Genomic DNA, 25,029 nt, shown 5'->3' on the forward strand with positions numbered 1-25,029 from the left:
CCCACACGCACGCAAAAACAAAACAAAACAAAACCAAAAACAAACCCTGATAGGTTTCATAAATAAATGCCCCTGCTTCTATTAAATGCACTATGATTTGGAAGAAATATTTTCACAGTTGGACCTGAGCATAAAGAAAACAGAAAGAACAAAACAAATATCATTACATTTTTAAAAATATAGAATTAAGAGTCAGGGTAATTTTCTTCTCTAGAGGGTTTCATCTCTAAATCATCATTCTAAAAATTGTGTCTCAATATGTAGCCTAGGAATCACGATCTCTTGAATACTGATAATTAAAACTTTATTTTAAATCACATATAGTAAAAACCTCGATGTTTTCAAATCATGTTTTAAATCTATTAAACAGTGATGCTTGCTTGCAACCACTAGGAAACTAAAAATTATTTTTATTTTAAAAGTATTTAAAAATATGTCATTGTGTCCATGAGTCCATGTTGAGAGCTATTTTCTGAAATACTCGCTCAAGCTACTGTAGCAGGAATGCTGGGGGACCGATAGCCATCTCTTAGCCGGTCATTGCGGTCAGAGCGACAGTAAGATCCCTGCATTGCGGCAAAACTGTGCGCATGTGCGTCATTGGGTGGGACGCATGCGTAGGGAGCTGTGAGATAAACCTGAGCCACTGCGGCAAGTCTGGCGTAGAGAGGAGAGGGAGCTGGAGATGTCTGACGCTTGCTTCTGAGGAGCGATTTCAACGCGATGGAGCGAGCCAGGTCTGTTGGGCCGGGGGCTTTTGTTTGGTTGTCAAGGTGTTCGCATTTTGGTTTTGACCAAAATATTATAGATTTGGGGATTTAAAAAAAAATCAGCCAGATAGGGCTATTTTTGAGACTCAGAGAGCAATCCTTTGGAGCCATTTGACGGACTCCATTAGGGAGGGGTCTGCTTTAGCATCTGTGCCGTAAGCTACTACCAGTGCTGTGATACTCTGAAGTGGAAACTGTGGATTCCAGGATGAGGGACCTGGGCTGCCGCGCCCTGCCGCTGCGGCACTGAGGGAGGGTGAGCGTGATCATCGGAGGCCGCGCTGAGAGAGGGCGAGCAGGGGCCGCGGCATTGAGGAAGGGCGAGCAGGGTCCACGGCCGCGGTGAGAGGGCGAGCAGGGGCCGCGGCACTGATGGAGGGCAAGCAGCGGCCGCGGCATTGAGGGAGGGCGAGCAGCGGCCTCGGCACTGATGGAGGGCGAGCAGCGGCCTCGGCCGCGGCATTGAGGGAGGGCGAGCAGCGGCCTCGGCACTGATGGAGGGCGAGCAGCGGCCGCGGCATTGAGGGAGGGCGAGCAGGGTCCGTGGCCGCGGCATTGAGGGAGGGCGAGCAGCGGCCGCGGCACTGATGGAGGGCGAGCAGCGGCCTCGGCCGTGGCATTGAGGAAGGGCGAACAGCGGCCTCGGCCGTGGCATTGAGGGAGGGCGAGCAGGGTCCACGGCCGCTGCGAGAGGGCGAGCAGGGGGCCGCGGCACTGATGGAGGGCGAGCAGGGTCCGCAGCCGCGGCACTGAGGGTGAGCGATCCGAGGCCGCGCAGGGTCCTAGGCCACATCACTGAGGGCCAGCGACCAGCGCCCTCAGGGGCCGCGACTGCGCTGCGGCACTGAGGAAGGGCGAGCATGATCAGTGCCTTCAGCACTGAGGGAGGACCGGGAGGGTCGGCTGCCGCGGCCCTGAGGGAGGGCGAGCACGATCCACGGCCCTTGGCACGGTCCACTTGAGCCACGGCACAGCGGAAAGGGGAGCACGATCCCAGGGCAGCCTTGAGGGAAGATGAGTAGTTTAGGAGGCGGTGGTACTGAGGGAGGCTGAGCAGATCCGCTGCGGCGCGGCACTTGAGGAAGGCTAACACTATCTGCGGCCGCGCCACTGACGGAAGGCCAGCCTCGTTTGTGGCCGTGGCGGCGGCCCCGAGGGAAAGCGAGCCCAATCCTGAGCAGGAGAGATGGGCAGGGTGGGGTAGGTGGCTGTGGCACTGAGGGCAGGTGAGAACAGTCTGCGGCCAGCAGGTGGTTTGCCCCGTGACCGTAGCGACCCTTGCAATGGGCGTGTGGTTTTGCGGCCGGAAGACACGTGTGGATCTGAGGAGGGATGGGGTGGCCAGGGTGTGGGGGTGCCAGAGCGCTGTGGAATCCCCGCAGGTTGGGGCCTCAGAAGTCTGACTTGTGGGTAGAGGGCATTACAGAGCCAGGTCTGGTAGGACGGAGGTGGCTAGGTGTGTGAAGGAACCCCGCAGTGCAGAGGCAGCGCTGTTCCAGGCTCTGCCTGGGTGGGGCTCGCGGGGGTGGGGTGGGGCTGGGGGGGATGTAGGGGTGTATCTGGAATGCAGCGGTATCAGAGGGGGAGGGGTGGGAACAGACCTTTCTGGATGGCCGGACCTCAGTTTAAAGGATTTTTTTTTTTTTCATATAGTCTTCTTTGGTAATTAGGCTGCATATCGTTTTGTAGAATTGTTCTCTGCATACAAGATCGTGGTGAAAAGCCGCCGTGTTCTGTTTTCTTGTTTATTTTGACATCGTGAACGATCCCTCACTGCAGTGGTGAATGTATGAAATGTATGCAGAACTTGCTTCCACCCACACCCTGAATTGTAGCAGTAACATGACAACGTGAATTTTGGTTTTATTCTTTTTCTAGGTGTTTGGAATTTAGTCTCTGACAGTCTTGGTATTATCAAGGGGTCGTGTCCTGTGTCAAACGCCATTGTCAGGTTCCCTAAAGATGGCCGCTGCTGCAGAAGTGCTGGTGTGCGCAGGCGCAGCATGGTGCCTGGGAGGGGGAGTAGACCCCTCCCCACTTCGCTGATAAGTCACTGCTGTCACCCTTTGAACCACCTGCTCGTCAGTTCTGCAGTGTTGAAATTTCAGCCACACCCTCTCCTCAGGGCTGCGAGTACCATTGTCTACCTCGCGTGATTGTCCCCTCCCCCACCAAGGTACTGCAGTGGGCACAGGAAAACCAGATGCAGTATGGATGACACCCACCTCTGCCTGCATTGATGCCAGAAGGGAGTTAGCTGAGGATTGCGCAGTGTTGGCGTGGAGGGAATGGCAGCCATATCCTCAAGCTAGTGCTTTAAGCAGCTCCTCTCTAACCCTTCTTTCCTGCAGTGTCGCAATGGGGAGTAGAGAGGGTTAGGAGACTGGTTTGCGCAGACTCCTTCTCACAGGCTGGGTCCTGTGTTTTCCTTTACCTTTGGTAATAGAAGGCGTGAGGGGTGGGGGGATTGGAATCATGAATAGAGGCTAAAGGTTTGTATGACCTGTTCCTGTGTGTTAGTGTCTTCCTTGTCTTATTGTTTTTCAGTAGAATAGGTACGTGAGAGTGTAGAACAGTACAGTCAGCCCAGGACCTATTGGTGATGCTTAAAACAGCTTTCCCTGCTGGGTAGGGAATTTATATTTGTGTTTAATGCTCATGTATTTTTTTAATATCTGTCTACTGTTTCTTAGGTAGTCTGATTTATTATTTTTAAGGCAATACATTAAACAGTTTTCAGCCCCATGTATTCCCTTTGATTTCTATTTTCCAGATTTAATAATTAACAGCTGCCTCAATGATAGTATTATGTCATCCATTCTTAATGTTTTGATAGTCCATTCTCCCTCACAGTGATGTTTTTGACTGAGAGATAGGAGCATCATCCCAACAAAGATGAGGGACATGTTCATCAAGGGACCCACCTATCCAAATCCATAACAGCTAATACTGTATATTGTATTTACTTCAAGGGAAGAAAATAATTAGAAAATCAGGGGTGTGCATGGTATAAGAATTATTGATGTATTAAGCTAATGATATTTTTCATGTCTTTTGAAACTGAAACTACTCTAAAAATTTGAAAGAATAATGAACCAAATTAGTGTATTTTTATATTCTTTTATTAAACTTGCTTTTAAAAATTGAGACAGGATTCTGGCATAATCCACATTAATTTCAGACATGGTAAGTGTCCTAGGCTGCTTTGGAACTGGTGACTACCCCTCTCTCCTTCTTTAGTCCTTCAAAACACAGATGCAAGCAACTATGCATGGATTTAAGATTTTACTTTCAAAATAAACTTCTTACATGATTTTATATATAAAAGTTAGATTTAGAAAATTGAATTATTAAAATATTTTTGTGTTGATGACTTAACTGAACCTTTTTCACACTGAGAAACTCATAAGAAATGGTAAGAAACTAGATTTTTTGACAATGTTCTTCCCAATTGCAGAATTTGGGGTTCAAATTTGGTGGGTAGGTTATTCTATTTAACAATTATAAAATGGACCTGCTGGCACTCAGCTCTAATCCTAGCAATAATCAAACCACTGCAATCCTGCCTCTAGGGTTTATGCAACAGAATCAGGAGTTCAATGCCTTCTTTGGCTTCATAGTAAATTTAAAGACAACTTAGGGTTACGTGAGAGACCTTGTCTCAGAATATTAATTTTAATTAATTAATATTAATTAATATTAAATTATCAAATATTTCTGAGTCTATTGTTACAGCTTGGATCAGTTCTTCATTTCTGTTTGTAAATGAATGTATTTTACTATATAATATCACATCCAGTTTTATTTCTCCTTAGTGGACATTTAAAATGTTAACACTTTTTGGCAGTTACTGACAATACTGCTGGTGAACATATGTGATACAAGGTGGTGTTTTACTAGTCTATCACTGCAGTGTAATTGCAGGGTCATTATTTGAATGTCATTGGTACTACTTTCATTAATTACTCTAGGCTTAGTACAGCTTTAAATTTCCATTACCTTTCTCTGCATCATACACTCTGTCATTATCAAATGATATCTCATAGTATTTTTTAAAATTGTAATTTCTGATTAATAATATAACATTTATTTCATATGTTGATTGGTCACATAAATATGTTATTAGGAAACCTTACCCATTTTAAAAGCAGCTTTTGTATTTTTTATCTATTTTGTATGCAAGATGTAAAATGATTTTGAGGTATGCCTGCCATATGAAATGCCATGTACATTTATCCATCATTTCTAAAAGTTTCAACTCTTATTTTTTCTGATTTATGATTTGTTTTGCTCCAAAAATTAGATCTCAATCAATTATATAATCTACCAGTCTTTTCTCTCTTTGTTTTGGGACTGTCCAGCTTTTTGTAATACTTGTGGCAATCCTGCCTTAGTATTTGTATCATAGGTGTGCACCATGATACTATGCAATCTTTAAAAATAGGTAAGATTCAGAAAGTTGATGACATTTGGATTCTGTTTTTGAGAGTCTTTCTTGTCAAAAACCTTTTCATTTATCTTTTCTGGTTTTGTATTTCTAATTTCAGTCTTATAAATGATTCCCACAGTTCCTAACATGGCTGTCGATTTTCATTTTGACAGAACAGCCATTTTGTAAAGTGCTTCCAGATCTTAACATGGTAGTGTTTTTTCACATGTTGATAGCACTTTGCTTAAGCAACCCTCCGATTTCTTTGTGAATCCCAAAGACAGCAACATTTGCATACAGCTAATTTTAATTAATTTTAAATTTTAATTTTTTATGCTTCATTAGTCTGCTATACAAAAGAATCATGATCTAAAAATATTTTCCCAATTATTTGGAGTCAGCTTTGCTATTTTTGGCTAGTATGTATTTGTATATGTCTGTATATGTGTATGTGATGTGTGTGTGTGCTTGCATGCACGTGTTTGTGTGTGTGTGTTACATCTGCATATATGTTTGAGATTATAGTAGGAGCTGAATATATTTTACATCATTTTCTGATCTTTAAATCCAGATTTTCTGATGTAATGTCCTTCTAAAATTAGATTATGTTTAAATCAGATTCTAATACTTTTAAATATAAGATAATTCTAACATTTTATTTTTTTCCTTGTTTTGATCACTCCATTGTTGTAGACATGGCCTCATTAGCCCTGGCTTGTGAGGAATACCATATATAGAACAGACTGGTTTTGAACCTAGAGGGCTCTTCCTGCCTTTTCCTCCCAAGTACTAAATATAAAGGTACACCTTGCCATAATTTTAATTGTTTTGATTAGACTATGAATATGTCTAAATATTCAGTATACTAAAGATAAAAGGTTCTAAATGAAGCCCTTTTTGCCATTCAAACTTTTTTATATTTAATTTTATTATTAGTGTGTTGGGAGGGGCAGTATGTATTCTATGGCACATAGTAGGTTCTATCCTTCCACCTTTTCATGGTTCCAGAGATCAGTCTTTGATTGTCTGGTTTGCATTAGTGGCTAGCAATCACCTTTATCTACTAAGCCATTTATCAATCCTATATTTATTTTTTAATATGACGACTCATGTAACCTAGACTGACCCAAAATTTTCTAGGTAGGTGAGAATACCCTTGAACTATACATTTATGGTACCCCTGTCTTCACCTCCTTAGTACTGAGATTACAGGCATGTGTCACCACCCCTGATTATACAGTGGTGGGAAGGGCTTCTTGCTTCCTAGGGAAGAAATCTAAGTGTAGTCCCAATCTTACAAAGCCCATTTCAATAAAATTTTGTTTCATAAACTAATGCATTTATTAAAACTTTCTTTTCCTATTTCAGGGATCGCTTACACCTGAGAAGAACTACTGAACAGCACGTGCCAGAGGTAGAAGTCCAGGTCAAACGTAGAAGGACTGCCTCACTGAGCAACCAAGAGTATGTAAAGTCTGGATTTTGACCCAAATCACAGAAAATTGTCATACAAAGGAGAGATTACAATGATGTTAATTGAATACCCAATACAACAGAAGATGAATACACAATAATGAAATTCTTAATTATATTGTCCTAACTTAAGTCAACTTCTGTCCTTTCCTTTTTTCTTGATTTTTCGAGGCAGGGTTTCTCTGTGTAGCTTTGTACCTTTCCTGGGACTCACTTGGTAGCCCAGGCTGCCCTCAAACTCACAGAGATCCACCTGGCTCTGCCTCCCAAGTGCTAGGATTAAAGGTGTGCACCACCATCACCCAGCTCTGTCATTTCTTTACTAATTTTTGGTACCCAGTCTCACTGTGCAGCCCTAGCTGGCTTGAACTCACAGAAATACACCTGCTCTTCACCTCAGGAGTGCTAGAATTAAAGGCATGCACCACTGCACATGGATCTTTAACTCTGCTCTTCATTGTAATGTGACTTTTTCTCTGACATTTCAATTATAGAAGTGTTGCTTGTTTTCTTCTGTTTTTTTTGTGATATAGGAATTAAACTTAAGGCTTCATACATTCTATACAAAAGCTCTCATTACTTTTGCAAGTGTAAGGAAGTTTCACCTTTAGAATTCTATATTATTCACTGTATAAATATCTTATTTTTAAAGGGGTAATATTAATTTATTTTCACTTTATGTGCATTGGTGTTTTGCCTGCAAATATGTCTGTGTGAGGGTGTTGGATCCCCTGGGATCCATTACAGACAGTTGTGAGCTGCCATGTGGGTGCTGGGAATTGAACCCAGGTCCTCTGGAAGAGCTACCAGTGCTGTTAGCCTCTGAGCCATCTCTCTTATCTAAGTTATTTTTGTTGCTCATTTTGTATTCTTGTAAATGCTTTTTTCTGCATTGATGGGACATTAATTTACACATTTTCTCTTTTTTTATAATATATTTTTTCTTTAAGGGTTTTCTGACGGAAGCCAGAAAATCTGCTAGCCAAATTCTAAAAGAGCTGTTCTTCTTTATAATATTTTAAACATTACTGTTTTCTCTGTGTAGCTTTGTGCCTTTCCTGGAACTCACTTGGTAGCCCAAGCTGGCCTTGAACTCAGAGAGATCCGCCCGGCTCTGCCGCCTAAGTGCTGGGAATAAAGATGTGCACCACCACTGCCCGGCTTTCTTTTGTTTTGAGATGGATAGTCTCTTCTACCCTTGATTTCATCAAAAAGCAGAATATGATCTTGACTCTTGAGCCTTCTCCACATCCCAAGTGCTGGTAGTAGCATTTGTTTAATACCATGCCTGGCTATATTTAGATTCTTTGATTAGTAGGTCTTAGACAGCTAAACTTTTAAAAATATTTTAATGAATTTTTGATACATTCACACAAATCATATATATGAATATTGAAATTTAAGTCTTTAGATAGTGTAAACCTCATTAACATACACAAAATATTGATATATTAACTCAAAATTGAGTTTCAAAGTTATTACCAGTTCAGTCTCCTGTTTTCCATAGAGATAATCACTAATTGGTATCACATCAGGGCATTTTCTTGAAATTCACATGTGTGGCTGTTAAGAGGAGAGTTTAGATTTTTGGTTCTCAACAGTATACATTTGTTATTTTTTCCTATTGGTCATTTAAACATTTATTTTATTGAATGCAGAGTATAAGTAGTATAATAACAGTTATTTTTTTTTAATTTGAGACAAAGTTTCTCTGTGTAGTCCTGACTGCCCTAGAACTTGTTCTGTAGACTAGGCTGACCTGAGACTCAGATCCAGAAATCCCTCTGCTTCCCAAGTGCTAGGGTTAAAGGTCTGTGTCACCATTGCCTGGTATAACAGTTATTTCTTATATTAGACAACTTGATATTTTTGTTTGCATTTGTGGGCAGTTACCACAAATATGATTTGTTGATGCTTGTTTCACACCCTTTATATTACAGGATTTGTTTTTAATTGTAGACAGTAGGCAACATAGTAACATTTTGTGTCTTATTTTTATCTGTTCTTGCATATGTAAATAGTTGTTGAAAGGTTACACACTTTAAACAACTGATGGGAGCCAAGGTTCCTTCTCTCTCTCTCTCTCTCTCTCTCTCTCTCTCTCTCTCTCTCTCTCTCTCTCTCTCTCTCTCTCTAGGGTTTCTCTGTGTAGTTTTGGTATGTGTCCTGGATCTCACTCTAGACTAGACTGGCCTCGAATTCACAGATCCACCTGGCTCTGCCTCCCAAGTGCTGGGATTAAAGGTGTGTGTTACCACCACCCGCCTGGCTATTTAAATAAATCTTTCTTATTATGCTTTTATGCTTTTAAAATATATTTTCATTTTGCAGATTGCTTTGGAAGGGTTATTTTCATTAATATTTTTATTTCTGAATCAGGCAGTAGTGGTACACGTGTTTAATCCTAGCACTCGGGAGGCATAGCCAGGCGGATCTCTGTGAGTTGGAGGCCAGCCTGGTCTACAGAGCAAGATCCAGGACAAGCACCAAAACTACATCTAGGAACCCTGTCTCAATATATATATATTTTTTTGATAAACGTTTTACTGTCTTTAGTGTGGTTCCTTCAATTCAGTCATTTATAGATCCAAAGATTTGAATAGGAATTATTCCAGAGATATTTTAGGATTTGTTTTACTTAGGCAAGATTCTGTTAGAGAAGCATCAAGATAGTGGGAAAGGATCTATCATTTTCTTTTGTTTTGTGGAGCACGGTACTGGCCTGTTATTCATTATGTAGCTAAGATGGGCCTTGAGCTGGAAATCATAGCAATCCTGCTTCAGTATTATTGATATGCTCTACTACAGCACACATCTGTGGAGCCAGTTTTACCAGATAGCCCTGGCTGGCTTATAATTCACTGTGTAGACCAGGTTGACCTCAAACTGTGGCAATCATCTCGTCTCCCCCTCCTGAGTACTTGTGGTACCTCAGTGACTGTTGAGTTTTACTTTAAATTCTGTACAGTTGTAACAGATGACTCAGCAAAAATCTCATTTTTATTGTGGGGATGAGCTTAGCTTTTTTCAGGTAAAAAATTGTTTTTATCTTACATGTATGGATATTTTACCCGCATGCCTGTCTACACCATGTATGTATCTGGTACCTAGCAAGATCAGAAGAGGGCATCTGGTTCTATGAGACTGGAGTTAACAGAAGGTTTTGAGCCACCATGTGAATGTTGGAAACTGAACCCTGGTCCTAAGAACAATAAGTGTTCTTAACTACTCTCCAAATCATTTTTTATTTGAATGTATCCGTGTGAATGTGTGCAACACATTTGGAGACAGGTTTTTGCCATGGCACAAGCTGATCTTGAACTGATTCTATTGTTTCTACATTCTAGGTGCTGTGATAATTAATGGGCCTTTTTAAAAGATAAGGTCTCATTTGACATTTTGAGCTCAAACATAACTCACTATATAAAATCGTTACCATGAGCTTGTGCCAGTCCACAAGTCTGTCCTCACTGTTTGCTTGTATTATAGGCATGTGTGACAAAACTTGGGATTTTGATGATTATGAAGAAGAAAATATTTGAGTTTTTCTCAAATTTCTATTATGTATAAGTACTTTATAATAGGTTGGGAAAGAAAAATGAGTTGGGTCAATGGCATCATTTTCCCATTTGCCTCTCTTGATATTGAAGATAAGTGTATTAGGTAGTATCGTCTTGGGGGGATAAATAGGAATGACCTCATTAATGTTTTGTAACTCTTGCCTGATCATAGGGTTGAAAGTTTTTACATAATGTAATTGGAAAGTATGGTTCTCACCATAATTGGAATGCATATGTTATTGATAGTTTCTGTATGAGCACTCTAGGATACATGCACATACTGAATAAGTATAGAAAAGTTGTACATTATTGTGGTCAGAAATACTTTTTTGGTTTATACTCTGCTAAACTCATTCTGTAATGTTACATTCAGTACCAAGATAGCAATCTTAGCCTTTTTCTGGTGACCTTATTTTTTTTTAAAGTAGGCTCTTTTAGAATAAAAGTGTCATTCTTACTGCTAGCTACATAGATAAATGTCTCTTGTAATTTAAAAATTTTGTGCTCTTGCTATAGGTGTCACCTGTACCCACGACGTTCTCAGCAGCAGCAAGTTCCTGTGGTGGATTTCCAGGCAGAACTGAGACAGGCGTTCTTAGCTGAGACACCAAGAGGTGGTTAAAGTAGTATTAAAACATCAAGGTGGTGGAAATCAAGGAAAACAGGTTAGAGTTAATTCCAAAATTAACAAAAATAAAAAGAAACAGTAGAGTCTACAGTTTAATTTATACAATTACCTTTTCTTTTTTTTTGGTTTTATTTGAGACAGGGTTTCTCTGGGTAGCTTTGCGCCTTTCCTGGAACTCACTTTGTAGACCAGGCTGGCCTTGAACTCACAGAGATCCACCTGCCTCTGCCTCCTGAGTGCTGGGATTAAAGGCGTGCGCCACCACCGCCTGTCACAATTTACCTTTTTTAAAAAGCTTTATATACCCTAGCACTAGACACAGAGAAATTTTGTACAGTGAACAGAATTTTGTACAGAATTTTGTATAGTGAATAACATGTTCAGTGGTATCAGAATAATTATGATTTTAATATATCTACCCTGATGGGTGTCATGTTTACATATAGTATTTGAAATGCATTAAGGAACTTTTAATTTTTTTCATTGATTTTCAACTATAAGAAACATAATGATTTTTTTTGTAAATGTCATACAATATCCCCTTTCTGTTAATCTTTAGAAAAGTGCTATGTTAGCTTTTATTAACTTCAAGAAATAGGGTCTGTTTATGAATATATTGAGTTGTTATTTTAATTATTATTTCATTAGGAATAAAACTCTAGAATATATTTTACCATAATAACTTAACTTTCTTCATTAGTTCATCATTTATCCACTTTGACATTTTCATCAATGTAATTTCTTTTTTAAATAAGCACATAATGTAATAAAATATTATCCATGTTTTATGATACAGATTTATTTAGATTTCCTTATTTTAAGAGAAAAGCTGTTAAAATTTAGTGCTTTGGTTTTCTTTACAGATCATTTTCTTTCTTTTAAGCCAATTAATTTTTTGTTTTGTTTTGAGTCAGGGTTTTCCTGTGTATCCCTATTCTGTAGACCAGGCCTCCAACTCAGATACCCACCTACCTTTGCCTCTTGAGTGCTAGGATTAAAGGTGTACACCATCACTTCCTAGGTTTAAATTTTTTTTGTTTTTGTTTTTTTGTTTTTCAAGACAGGGTTTCTCTGTAGCTTTGGAGTCTGTCCTGGACTAGCTCTGTAGACCAGGCTGGCATCAAACTCACAGAGATCCACCAGCCTCTGCCTCCCAAGTGCTGGGATTACAGGTGTATGCCACCACTGCCCGGCTTAATTTTTTAAGTTTAAAAATATTATTTGTGTATAGCATATTGCCTGAATTCCTGTGCACCATGTCCATACGGAGTCCAGAAGAGGGCATCAGCTCTCCTAGAAACTGGATTTGGAGATGGCTGTGAGTCATCATTTTGGCTGGAATTAAATTCAGGTCCTCTGGAATTTAAGGTAGTTTTCTTAACTGCTGAGATGTCTCTATTCCCCAAGTAGTTCATTTGAACATTTTAACATAATTATGTTTATATTTGGAAGTTTTTTCAACATATGCTCCATCTGCCCTTTTTGTGTTTTTTTTTTTTGAGACTGAGGCTTATGTATGTCAGGTCAACCTTGGATTCATTCTGTGGCCAAGAAAGCATTGGACTCCTTCTCTTCCTGCCTTTATGACATGAATGTTGAAATTAATGGGCATGTACTGTCATACTAGAGTTATTTTTTTTAGGTTTTGTTTATTTATTCAGACAGAATCTCACTATATACCTTTGGCTGGCCTAGAATTTACATTGTAGAATAGGGTAGAATTGAACTAGCAAAAGTGCCTGACTCTGACTCCAGAGTGCTGGGACTAAAAGTAGACCATAACACTTGCTATTTTTATTTTAAAAGTTTATTTTATGTTTATGGTGTTTTGCATGCATGTATGTCTATGTACCATGTGTGGACAGAAGAGAGCATCAGATCTCCTCGACATTGTGAGTTGCTGTGTAGGTGCTGAATATTGAAGCTGTGTCCTCTGGAAGAGCAGCCACTGTTCTTAACTGCTGAGTAATCTCTTCATTTATTTATTTTTTCATGAATTATTTTTTGCTATCTTCATTCTTTGCTATCTTCATGTATGCATATAGAACATTTAAATCATCCAGTCCCAACTCTTCCTGTCTGACTTCTCTTAGAATTTCTATCAAGTCCTTTTAAGTTCCTGTTCTCATTTTTTAAAATTTTAAATAACAACTGTGTTCATATACTGCCCACTGGGACATGGGCTATGAGATACATCACTGAAGTAAACTGACAGCCTCACTTCCATCAGTGGAAAAGTATGGGGCCCCATTAAGCCTACTCCATCCATGGACTGTTGATTGGTATTCCATATATATTTACTCTAAGAGTTCATAAGTACAGCAATCCTGTCATGTTCAGAAGACACTATTTCCCAGAAGACCTCTGAGATCATAATCTTTCTACCCCTTCTATAATGGGTCTTAGACAGGGGTGGTAGGGATGTGATAAAATTTAGAACTCCACAGCCACTTGTTTTCTGCACTTTGACCAGTAACAAGTCTATTAACCACCATCCACTGCATAAAGAAGCTTCTCTGATGAGGGGTGAGAGATGAACTAATCTATGGGTATAAGGTTAAGTAAAGAGGACAGTTTGATACTGTGTCAACGTAAAAAATACTAAATAGTTCCCTCATTACCTATATTCTCCTTTGCTATGGGGTTCTTGACTAGGTTTGAGTGCCAGGTACACTCTCCCTCCTGTGGAGTGAGTCTTAACTTCAATTATTTATTATTCAAAAAAGTATAAACTTTGTGTGTGTTTTCAGGAAACTGCAGAGGCTTGAGAGGGCATCAGGATCCCCTGGATCTGGATAGAAATGGAGACATATGGTGATAAGTTCATATGTGGGTTATAAGAACTGAACTTGAGTCCTCTGCAAAATCATAGCAGGAAGTTTTCAGCCTACTGAGCCATCTCTACATCCTGTTTTCAGTATTTAAAGTTTAGTCAACTTGGCTGGGCATGGTGTGGCATGCCTTTAATCCCAGCACTTTGAAGGCATAGACAGGTGTATCTCTGAGTTCATACCAGGCACATATATATACCAGGACAGCCTATGTAGAGAGATTGTCTCAAAAAGCTAAAAAAAAAATGAATTAATCAATTTTTAAAATTTTACATTTAAATAAGAATGCTGTTGGTTACTACCATAACATTCATGCCACCATTGCACCAAGGGTTATATATTACCAGGCTGAATGTTATTGTAGCTCACAAGGTTCACAAATAGATAAGCCTGACTTTTCTCCAGTTTCCTGTGTAGCTTCTTCTGACTTAGAAAGCTAGCTAGGAGCAGTTCATGAGCTTCTGGCTGTTTCAGTTTGATAATTTTATTCTATGTAAGCTATGTGACATTTACAGTAATAGGGCTTGTCATCAGGTTCTGATGGGAAACATAAAGCAATTACAATAGCCTATATTTTTGTTGGGGTGGGGTCTGCCAGCCCACTGCACTAACCCAAAGGGAAGTATTTCACACCTGACAGTTTGATACAATGTGGCTTCTGTGAGGTACATTATCATCCCCGTGTAACTCCAATTAAATGGTTTTTCAAACTATATATTTTTATAAAGTTTGAACAATCAGATTTTTATGTGACTTTTTGAAATATTTTTTGTATGAGTTATACTTCCCATCCTTTAAGGATGCTCTATCACTTTCCTGTTTTCCCAGTTTCTTAGAATCACATGAGGATTAAAAATTCAAGGATAATCTTACTGGAGCAGTGGAGAGACTGAGATAAAATAAGACAATTGCAGGTTCAAGGCAGGCTTAGGCTTTGTGAAACCCCTTCTGATTTATTACAGAAACAGTTTTTATGCTCATGGTTAACTGTAGATTTTTATTTAAACTTCTGGTGAATTCTGAGCAGAGTGGCTTTATAATCCTAGCATATAGAAGGCTAGGGAAAAATGATTGAAATATCTAGGCTAGGCTGAAATAAATAAAAGCAAATATTTGCCAAAATTTTAAGGTTTTACATTCAATTAGTGTCTACTATAGAGCTATATTCCAAGCCCTTTATTGTATTTTTATTTTTGGAGCTGAGGATCGAACCCCGGGCCTTGTACCCCGGGCCTTGTACTTGCTAGGCAAGCAGTCTACCACTGAGCTAAATCCCCAACCCTCCTATATTGTATTTTACATTTACTTTTTTGAGACATTCAAAGTCTTAGGCTTCCCTTAAGCTGTCGGCCATCCAGCCATTGAATTTACTCTGGTTAAAAGCACATGCCAGTTTGTAATACTTTTTCTTTGAGGGAAAAGATTACCCATCTTGGTTTTGAAGAGGGAGCCTACAGTTTTAGACATGTTAAGCCAAAATAGATTTTGAACTAAGGAGTAAATAAAACACTGATAAACTTTGGGAACAAAAAAGTGTAGGTTGTTTTTGAAATATGTATAGTTTTAAAGATTTTAATATTATAAAAATAAATATTTGATGATTATTAATGGGGTTTAGAAACATGGTCAGTTTGTAAAGTGCTTTCCTTGTAAGACAGACGACCTTATTTTCTAAACATTCACATAAATACCTATTAATATGGATTTGAGAGATATCTAATTGGTTTCAGCAGAAGACCTGGGTTTGGTTCTTAGCACCTACGTGGAGGCTCACAAGTAGCTGTAACATCAGTTCCTAGGGATTTGATGCCATTTTCTGACCATGAGTACCAGACAGACACACATGGTACAAAGATATATGCAGACAAAACACATAAAAATTTTAAAGTGCTGGAAAGAGTACACTAAATCTTTAAAACCACTGTTTGGAAGCCAGAGACAGGTGGGTTTCTGGAGCTTAAAGTAAGCTCTGGGTTAACATGTTAACCAGAAAGGAAGACAGCATTGATATCTGGCTCTAAATACATCCACTAACATACACACCCAGGAATTCTTAACAATACTGGTAGCCAATTGGTTTCATAGATCTAGTAGATGAAATGAGTATTAAGAAGGAGAACTGAAATTTGTTCTTTCTTAGAAAATGAAAACATGGATATTTATGAAGATATACTATTTGAAAATTATTATTTTTAAACTATAGTAGATTAAAGTAGAGTTATAACATTCTTTCCTCCTCAGGACCCATCCATTGTCTGTGAAGCTTCAGTCAAGCTTACATTGTGTCTAAGAATCTGCATCCACACCTTATTTATAGCCCTCCCCTAAGTATTAAGGATCTTGATATTTTACTGTTGGAAACGGCTATTGTGGAAAAGCAATCATGGTAAGTTGTACATTAAAGAGTTGGATAACAGCTGTAGTGACCTTAAGTCATTGTTTCTCATTGTATGGAGGTTTTTAGGTTCTAAAATTTACAATAGGGACTCATCCATAGAGATGTATGCTCATTCCATTGTATATAACAGTTAAGAGATGGCCTCCATTTGTCCTGTTAATGGTGATCAAAAGCACTGGAAAGAATACTGAGAGATGTCTTATTTAGTTTTTAGTCAGTGAGTATGACATTAAGGGACCAGCTTATAGATGGAGGACTCTTACATCCAATTGAGAACATACACAGACCACTTGTAATTGGGAGCTTTTTATTTCATTAATATAGACAAATAGAAGGTAAATAAGGAAAGATGCTCCTAAATAGAGTGCTTCGAATCCGAAAGTCTAGGACACAGATTTGCAGGACACAGATTTGCAAAGGAAAAGGTGTTACTTCCAAAGCCATGTGTTGTGTTTCAGACCTAAAACCCTAGCATTTGGGTGGTAGAGATAGGAAGAATAAAAGCTCAGGGTCATGTGTAGCAAGTTCAATGCCAATCTTCTTAACTAATTCCTGTGTAAAAAAATATTGAAAGGTTTTTAATAATAGCGATATGGGCGTGATGGACCAGGGATCCCTTTGGAAAGCTAGTGGGTGATCATGAATTCATTGAATTGGTGATATTTATAATTTTATATTGATTTTTTTTCCGATTCACAAATATAGTGTAGTATAACAGGTGCTGTTAAAAGTATATGGTTATTTGGTGGAAGGACAGCATAAAAATTATACTAGCAAACTCTAAAGGGGAACTAGGTTGAGGGTTTTCCCATATTAGGAATACATTTTATAATACAATTAGATAGGAGAGGTCCTTACTTAGGTTTCTGAAAAGTACAGAGCTATTTAAGTGGTACTTAGTCAACTTTATTTCTGTATTTAGAAAATAGGAATAATGGGAGGCTTTATTAAAGAAACCTGTAGGTAATAAATAAACAGAAAACAAAACTACAAATAAACTTACCATTGGTGTTCTTTTATTTTACTATTTGCAGACTGTGGGTAAGAGTAGCAAGATGCTGCAGCACATTGACTATAGAATGAGATGTATCCTGCAAGATGGAAGAATCTTCATTGGCACCTTTAAGGCTTTTGACAAGCATATGAATTTGATCCTCTGTGATTGTGATGAGTTCAGAAAGATCAAGTAAGGCTTGTTTTATATCATAGATTGGGAGGCAGGAGCAGTAGGAAGACTGGGGTCAGATTAAATAGGGTGGATGAAATAGATGAAGAAACTCTAAGGTGGCCATTCTGTTATTTTACCTTACTTTGTCAGAATTGGATCATCAATGTCATTGCATGCATATGATGTTGGCAAATAAAACTTACATTGTCAAATACTCTCTATTATTTGGTTAAAATTACTTTTAATTCACTTGTAATTTTAGTATAATTGAGAATGCAATTTTGCTGAACTTAAAATGATTTGTCATGTCATTTGCATATATATTTTGCACCACAAGATAATTTTTGATATTTGTATAATATCAAGGGAGCATATATAGGAAAATAATTTTTACTATTTCTGCATGATAAATAAGTCCACAGAGTAATTAGGTAATAAATATTTACATAAGAAACTTAGAACCAGTTTTTGTCTTAATTGATACCATTGATAAGTAAGAATCACAAATTCATTTTACTGATGTTTGTTTCCTCCTGATTTGTAGGCCAAAGAATGCAAAACAACCAGAGCGTGAAGAAAAACGGGTTTTAGGTCTGGTCTTGCTACGTGGAGAGAACTTGGTATCCATGACTGTGGAGGGTCCACCTCCTAAAGATGTAAGGAAGATGTAGGGCAAGATTTTTATGCTTTTTATTTATACATGAAGGACAGACCATTAATGTTGATGATACATTGTTACTTGAATGTCATAAATATATAGTAGAGGGACACTATAATTCATGTACTCAAATAAAATGTGCATAGTACTTAATGATACTAATTGATTTAGTTATATATTTAGGAATGTTACCTATATGCTGGGTACTTCCTAATGTTATGGTAAGGATCTGACTATTTTTAAAAATATAGTGTAGTTTTATTTTATGTTATCCTGCTATTACTAAGGGTATAAATTTACACAGTGCTTTTTGGGGGACACAATCAATGATTAGCAAACACATATTGGTCCTACAATAAAGAATAATCATGGCTGGGCAGTGGTGGCACACAGCTGTAATCCCAGCACTCCTTTATTTATACAGAATTTAGTAGGCAAGGATACATTTGTGATGTTTCAAAATATAGATCATACCATTTTTGGTTTTGGACATGTGTTTCACTTTCTTTTGCTCTTCTTTTACTCACCATTAAACTGTTTCAGAACAGTTACCATTGCCAATTATTTTCCCTCAAGTTTTGTCATCATTAATAAACAGTTGTCATTTTTACTCATAAACCCCATAACCCACTTTTTAAGGATCTAGAGGCATTTGACAACCTGTTCTCAGGCTGGTAGGTTTGGTTGCTTCAAGGACACTAGACCAAAACAAAATCTTTAAGCCACCCTGGTTATTTTGCCATGTCCCAAGCAGTGTATTAGTAACTTTTTTTTTAAAAGATTTATTTATTTATTATATATACAGTGTTCTGCTTGTACAGGCCTGCCAGCCAGAAGTATATACAGTGTTCTGTTTTCACATGCCTGCCAGCCAGAAGAGGGCACCAGATCTCATGATGGTTGTGAAACACCCTGTGGGTACTGGGAATTGATCTCAGGACCCCTGGAAGAGCAGCCAGTGCTTCTAACCTGAGCAATCTCTCCAGCCCCAAATTATTAACTCTTAATGTTCAGAGTGTCCAAGAAAAATCCTAAGGCTAAAGCTGCTGTAGTTATTATTCAACTTCTAGCATAATACAATGTTTATACCTTTATAGAATTTGTCTATATGTTTAATCCTGGCATTCTGTTGTGCCTTGGTCATATGACATTACAGTGACTGTCATGTACTATCTTATCTAAGAAAGGGAGGTCATGAAGTCTCATACTTTTATCATCTTTCCACTCCATACTTAGCTTATCAATATGTTTCTATGTAGGGCTGAGATGTATGCACATAATTGTCTGAATGCACAGTGGGTAGAGGCTTGTAATCTGAACTGTGGCTAACTCCTAGCCCATCATATCTTGTTGACCTCCCCCCCTGCCCACTCCCCGAGACAAGGTTTCTCTGTGTAACTTTGTGCTGGAACTCCCTTTGGAGACCAGGCTGGTCTCGAACTCACAGAGATCCGCCTGCCTCTGTCTCCTGAGTACTGGGATTAAAGGCGTGGGGCACTGCTGCTTGGCCTTCTTGTTGACCTTTTTAAGTTTACTTTGTTTTGAATATTTTGTTCCTGTATAAGTACAGGGATAGATGTTTCAAGAATATCTGATAACCTTATGAAGAGACCTCTGGCTACTTTATGTGTGTCACAACCTCCATGGCATAAGGAAGACCTTCAAGTAGATTAAGATATCTCCCTAAAAACAGGGGAATATATGTTAAATGCTGACTTGCAGCTTAGTAGCATTCCTGGGAAAAGGCATAAATGATTCATAAGAAATTGTCCATCAGTCCAATATCCCCAAGTTGTACAAATATTAAAAGTCTCTCAAGTATGCAACAGGTGGGGATGAAAACCAAAGTTAGCATGGCAGCCATCATGGGGCTCAGCTTTGAAGTTTTGTCAAGCAGCTGGGCTGGCTTTATGGCTTTTGCCATTCCATTCAGATATGACTGTGCCAAGGGTGCTATAGAGTATTTGTTACATTGTAACATCACATTTATTTGAATATAGAGCTAATAGGAGCTGTATGGATTGTGACATGAGTGATGAGTTTTAATCACTCATATTTGAACAAAATAGTGATGTTTTTAAGCTATATATTTTTTGTTTCAGACTGGTATTGCTCGTGTGCCACTTGCTGGCGCTGCAGGTGGCCCTGGGGTTGGGAGGGCAGCTGGCAGAGGAGTACCAGCTGGTGTACCTATTCCCCAAGCTCCTGCTGGATTAGCAGGCCCTGTCCGAGGAGTTGGAGGTCCATCTCAGCAGGTAGGACCGGAACAAGGTTTTCCATTAATGACAAAATATGACTAGAGCCTAGAACTGAGGAAATGTGGAAACAAGTCCATAAATACTATTTAAGTTGTATTATGTTCTATAAAGACCTGACTTTATGTATAAGGAGGAGACTAATACTTGCTACCTAAAACGCTTTGACTTGATGAGTAATAAAATATTCAGCTGTATATGCCAGGGTGAGAAAAATCAAAAGCTTATAATATGTTAATATGCCAAGATTTAAAAACATGAGGCTGAAGGTAGATGTAGTAGTATATGCCTTTGATCTCTGAATTCTGGAGGGAGGCAAATCTCTATGAGTTCCAGGATAACCAGGACTACATAGAAAGACTGTCTCAAAATTAACAAACAACAAAAGAAACAAACAACCTCCCCAAACCTAAACCCACAAAACAAAACAAACAAGAGCCTAGAACTGCAGCTCAGCAAGAATATATGGTTAGCATACATAAACTTCTGAATTTTTTTCTCATCAACGTATAGAGTAAAATAATCACAAGGTATAGCAATTATATCTGTAAAAGGACATGTTCACTAATTATTTTTATGTATTAGAAAAGGAGAGTACCATCACCTTTTTGTATTTTTGGCATAACTTTTCAGGTCATGACTCCACAAGGAAGAGGCACTGTAGCAGCTGCTGCAGTTGCTGCTACTGCCAGCATTGCTGGAGCCCCAACCCAATACCCACCAGGACGTGGAACTCCACCTCCACCTGTAGGCAGAGCAACCCCACCTCCAGGTAAGGCCTTTACAATAAATAATAATGATTTGGATTTCTGTGAGAGTCTATCATCTTGAGGAAAGAGCATCTCAAAGTACTATGAATGAGATAAGGCATCATTTCTTTGCCTTGCTAAGAATTTAGGAACTATGCTACTAGTTTTACTATTTATATATTTATTATTAAAAATAGGTTTTCTTATACCACATATTCTGATTATTTCCCCTACCTCAACTTCTCCCCAGTCCTTACATACCCAAATTGACAACTTTTTTTCTCTCAACTAGAATATAGGAAGGTATCTAATAAGTAGTAATAAAAATATAACAAGGTAAATTAAATCCAGACAAACTAGGTTAGGACCAAAAAATAGAGAAAAAAAAGAGCTAAAGTAAAAGCACAAGACACACACTGATAGCAAAGACACATTTGTGAACACACGAAACCCATAAAACAAAGCCAGAAACTATAATATATAAGCAAAGTATCTATAAAGTTAAAAATCAGTAAATGTTCAGACAAAGTCTTATGAGACAAACCCTCCAAAAATACTATTGAATTGGGTCTTGTCTAGGTGTAGTTTGTATATTAATTGAGACTCTTAATTTTCCTCTGTAAGTGGTTATCAATTGAGAATAGCTTCTGGGGTACATATGGGGACTTGTGTCTATACCTGCTCTCAGTACTAGGAACCCCATATAGCTTAGACCTGTACAGGTTCTGGATTAGGTTCTGGATGCTACTAGTATCTCTTAAGTTTATGTTAATCAATTCTGTTGTGCCAGGAGGTCCTTGTTTCCTTGGTGTCTTCCATCCTCACTGACTCTTACAATTGCTTTCTTCTTCAGTAGATCCCTGAGCTCTGATGGGGGTGGGGTTTGATGGAGGCATTCCATTTAAGGCTTAGCATTCCAAAGTCTTGCTCTCTTCACGTTGTCTATGGGTCTCTATATTTGTTTCAATCTACAGGAGGAGGAAGCTTCTCTGAAAATGGCTGAGGAAGTCACTGATCTATGAGTATAGCAGAATGTTATTATTGCTACATTTCTTTATCAGAATAGTAAGATTTTGTTTTCCCCTACATTCTGTGGCCTAATTAGTTTCAGATACTTGGCCATCTAAGGAGCTGTGGCTGGGATAGGTTCCATCACAAGGAGTGGACCTTAAATTCAATCAAGTAGTGTTTGGTTACTCCCACAATCTTTGCCACTATTGTACCAGTGCATCATTATTCCAGACTACCATTTTACATCACAGGGTTTGAAACTAGATTGGCATTATTAGTTAGTTGTGAATGAAAGATTCCATCTTCTTTGGAGTTAGGTGGTACTCCGGTATTATAGTATAAAGGAACTTCATTTCTCCTTCATACTCTTTTTTCTGTAACCACTGTCTTGTGCTGAATCACAAGAGCTTCATTTACTGAGCTGACTTATGAAGGGTTTACTTATGTTTGTCATTTTTTCAGGAATTATGGCTCCTCCACCTGGTATGAGACCACCCATGGGCCCACCAATTGGCCTTCCCCCTGCTCGAGGGACACCTATAGGCATGCCCCCTCCAGGAATGAGACCCCCTCCACCAGGAATTAGAGGTTAGTGGTTATGTTAGGATCTGGGAATGACATCCAGATCCTTTAATATTTATGTACTCTTGATAACTTCAATGGAATTTTGTTATTTTTTCCTTTCTAGGCCCACCTCCCCCAGGAATGCGTCCACCAAGACCCTAAGATATGGTTGATAAATATCAGCCTTTCCTTTCCCTGCAATGTGTCTTGTGAAATTGTGTAGCCTGAAAGCTTTTTGATCCCTCTTACTGCATTAATTATAGCTAATAAATACATAGAGCAATTGAATTGAGGTTTTCCTTTGTCCATTGATTTTGTTAAAGTCAGAGTGAAACTTAATGGGTTTTATTGTGAAAGAAGTAACTACAGACATGCCGTTTACTCAAGGTATTTTCTTAGGATAAAATTGTTTTGATATTTTAATGATTCATTTACTTCATGTGTTAACTTACTGGTTCAAAATCTTAAAGATAAGGAAAAGTCAAGACTTGCTAAGATTCACATTGTTCACTTTAATATGTCACACTTAAAGGTATTTGGAGATAGTTAATCAGATAATTAAATTCACTTAAAGAAATTATGGCAGTGGCATGTCTTTTATGCTCATTAATTAAAACATTTGGAATACAAGTTAATGCTTTGGAAAAATGGATTACTTCTGTTGATCAGTGTTTACAGTTGTTTGTAATCAGTATAGTGTGGAAGATCTAATGTGGGAATGAAATCTATTATGGTAAGTATTAATCTAACAATCCTAAATAAGTGTCAGTCCCTTGACATTGGGAAACAAGGTTGTTCATGCTTGCTGTAAGCATGTAGCACACTAAAATTCATTAATGTTATATCAATCATCACCACTAGTATAGGATTCACTCTAAGCATTGAAAAGCCTATGATCTTGGAGTCATAGGAAAGAAATTACTTGGTAGAGAAATTAAATTTTAATTAGTCATCAAACAAAAGCTGTTTAATAGTGGGAAGATGTTTCTAGTAGTATTGAGTGAATTACCTATTTTTTAATTAAAAATAATCTAATACAAGATAATGTATTTATATCATTTCCATCCCTTCTTCCCTATTTTAGTTCTCATGTACTCCAAACATGCTCAATTTCTTGACCTTCTGTAATTACACACACATACACTCACACATGCACACATGCAAAGCAAAAAAAAAAAAAACAAACCCATGTACTGAGTCCATTTTGTATGTACATCTGTTTAGGTTCATCACTTGTTGTTAGGTAAACTATTGTGACTTTTCTCTGAAAATTGATTCTTCCTCTGTCAGTAGTCAATGATTGTTCTTCATCTGTGTGAGGTCTTGAGAAATTTCTAGTATTCATGTTGGTATGTCTACTGGTGTTATTGCACAGATCTTGTTTAAGCAATAATATTGTTTAGATTTCATGGATGTAGCTTCTCTGTCATGTCTAGAACACTTTCTAATTAAGCAACCTCCCATATTCTGGAAGCTGGTAAACAAGGTTGTGAGATTTGAAGAAAATGTGTTGTCTGATTCCACAACTAAAGGTAACCTCCTGGCTTTTTTTTTCCCCGAGACAGGGTTTCTCTGTGTAGCTTTGCGCCTTAACTGGGACTCAATTGGTAGTCCAGGCTGGCCTCAAACTCACAGAGATCCAACTGGCTCTGCCTCCTGAGTGCTGGGATTAAAGGTGTGCGCCACTACTGCCCGGCCCTCCTGGCTTTTTTTTTTCAAGTCAAAAGATACCTGGATTGTAAGATGTTTTGCTACTGGCAATACCATTGCTTTCTGCGAATTTCATGAGTGCTGTTTACTAGTTGTAATGTACTATAGACTATTATAAACATTTTATTTAGACTTTAATCCCGATTATAAATATGCATCGACATTAAGATTCCATGTATATGCTTCTCATATGTAAACTTCTACTAAGAAGGCATCCTGCATTCTCCATTTAGGGGAATTTGATATAGGATCTCATGTGACCTAGGCAAGGATGACCATGAGCTCTTACTCTTCTTCCTCAACCTCTTTTAATTATGTATAATGTTTTGTCTGGCCAGAAGAGGGCACCAGATCTCATAACAGATGGCTATGAGCCACCATGTGGTTGCTAGGAGTTGAACTCAGAACCTCTGGAAGAGCAGCCAGTGCTCTCAATCTCTGAGCCATCTCTCCATCCCCCTTCCTCAACTTCTTAAGTGCTAGTATTACAGGCATTTCTACCATTCTATATTTCATTGCAATTCTTAATGAGTGCATGTTTCCTAAAACAAATAGGCAACAGCTTCTGACAGATTAGTATGCATACTGAATAACTCTGACTCATTTATAATCTTTGATTAGCATCACTTAAATGTCTTTTTTTCTCTAGAGGCAGGATTCTCAATATATTCCTGGTTGTCCTGGGAATCTCTAGAAAGTGATGGCCTTGAACTCAGATATCCACTTGCCTATGCCTCTCTAGTGCTGAGATTTAAGGCATGTGCCACTACTGTCTCTTTAATTTTCTTTAGCAGAGCATGTAGAGGTTTATTATGGAAAAAAGTA

General features: G+C 38.5%; 2 protein-coding genes and 1 non-coding gene across 3 annotated transcripts; 2 read left to right on the forward strand and 1 right to left on the reverse strand.

The window, feature by feature from the left end:
- Window positions 1-625: 625 nt before the first annotated feature.
- Window positions 626-15,994, forward strand: Snurf (SNRPN upstream reading frame). The gene is made up of 4 exons (XM_036175745.1): window positions 626-737; window positions 6,568-6,663; window positions 10,749-10,897; window positions 15,933-15,994. Exons 1-3 carry the CDS (start codon window positions 724-726, stop codon window positions 10,852-10,854), a joined length of 216 nt encoding a protein of 71 aa, XP_036031638.1. The 5' UTR covers window positions 626-723; the 3' UTR covers window positions 10,855-10,897; window positions 15,933-15,994.
- On the reverse strand, window positions 7,620-7,681 carry LOC118575025. Its single transcript, XR_004943839.1, has one exon. It is a non-coding gene; the product is annotated as a U7 small nuclear RNA (small nuclear RNA).
- A 16-nt stretch (window positions 15,995-16,010) lies between the features above and the next one.
- On the forward strand, window positions 16,011-22,786 carry Snrpn (small nuclear ribonucleoprotein polypeptide N). Its single transcript, XM_036175743.1, has 7 exons — window positions 16,011-16,077; window positions 17,124-17,275; window positions 17,802-17,913; window positions 20,018-20,170; window positions 20,804-20,942; window positions 22,393-22,518; window positions 22,619-22,786. The coding sequence occupies exons 1-7, from the start codon at window positions 16,075-16,077 to the stop codon at window positions 22,654-22,656; spliced, it is 723 nt and encodes a 240-aa protein (XP_036031636.1). The 5' UTR covers window positions 16,011-16,074; the 3' UTR covers window positions 22,657-22,786.
- Window positions 22,787-25,029: the final 2,243 nt, after the last annotated feature.

Source organism: Onychomys torridus, unplaced genomic scaffold, assembly GCF_903995425.1.
Source record: "Onychomys torridus unplaced genomic scaffold, mOncTor1.1, whole genome shotgun sequence".
In the NCBI taxonomy this organism is placed as follows: Eukaryota; Metazoa; Chordata; class Mammalia; order Rodentia; family Cricetidae; genus Onychomys; species Onychomys torridus.

What these genes read in the sequence shown, in the direction of transcription:
- Snurf (XM_036175745.1), top strand. An exon ending in GCCTCACTGAGCAACCAAGA is followed by an intron (nt 6,664 to 10,748) that starts GTATGTAAAGTC and finishes CTCTTGCTATAG; the next exon opens with GTGTCACCTGTACCCACGAC.
- Snrpn (XM_036175743.1), top strand. An exon ending in GATGAGTTCAGAAAGATCAA is followed by an intron (nt 17,276 to 17,801) that starts GTAAGGCTTGTT and finishes CCTGATTTGTAG; the next exon opens with GCCAAAGAATGCAAAACAAC. An exon ending in CCCTCCACCAGGAATTAGAG is followed by an intron (nt 22,519 to 22,618) that starts GTTAGTGGTTAT and finishes TTTCCTTTCTAG; the next exon opens with GCCCACCTCCCCCAGGAATG.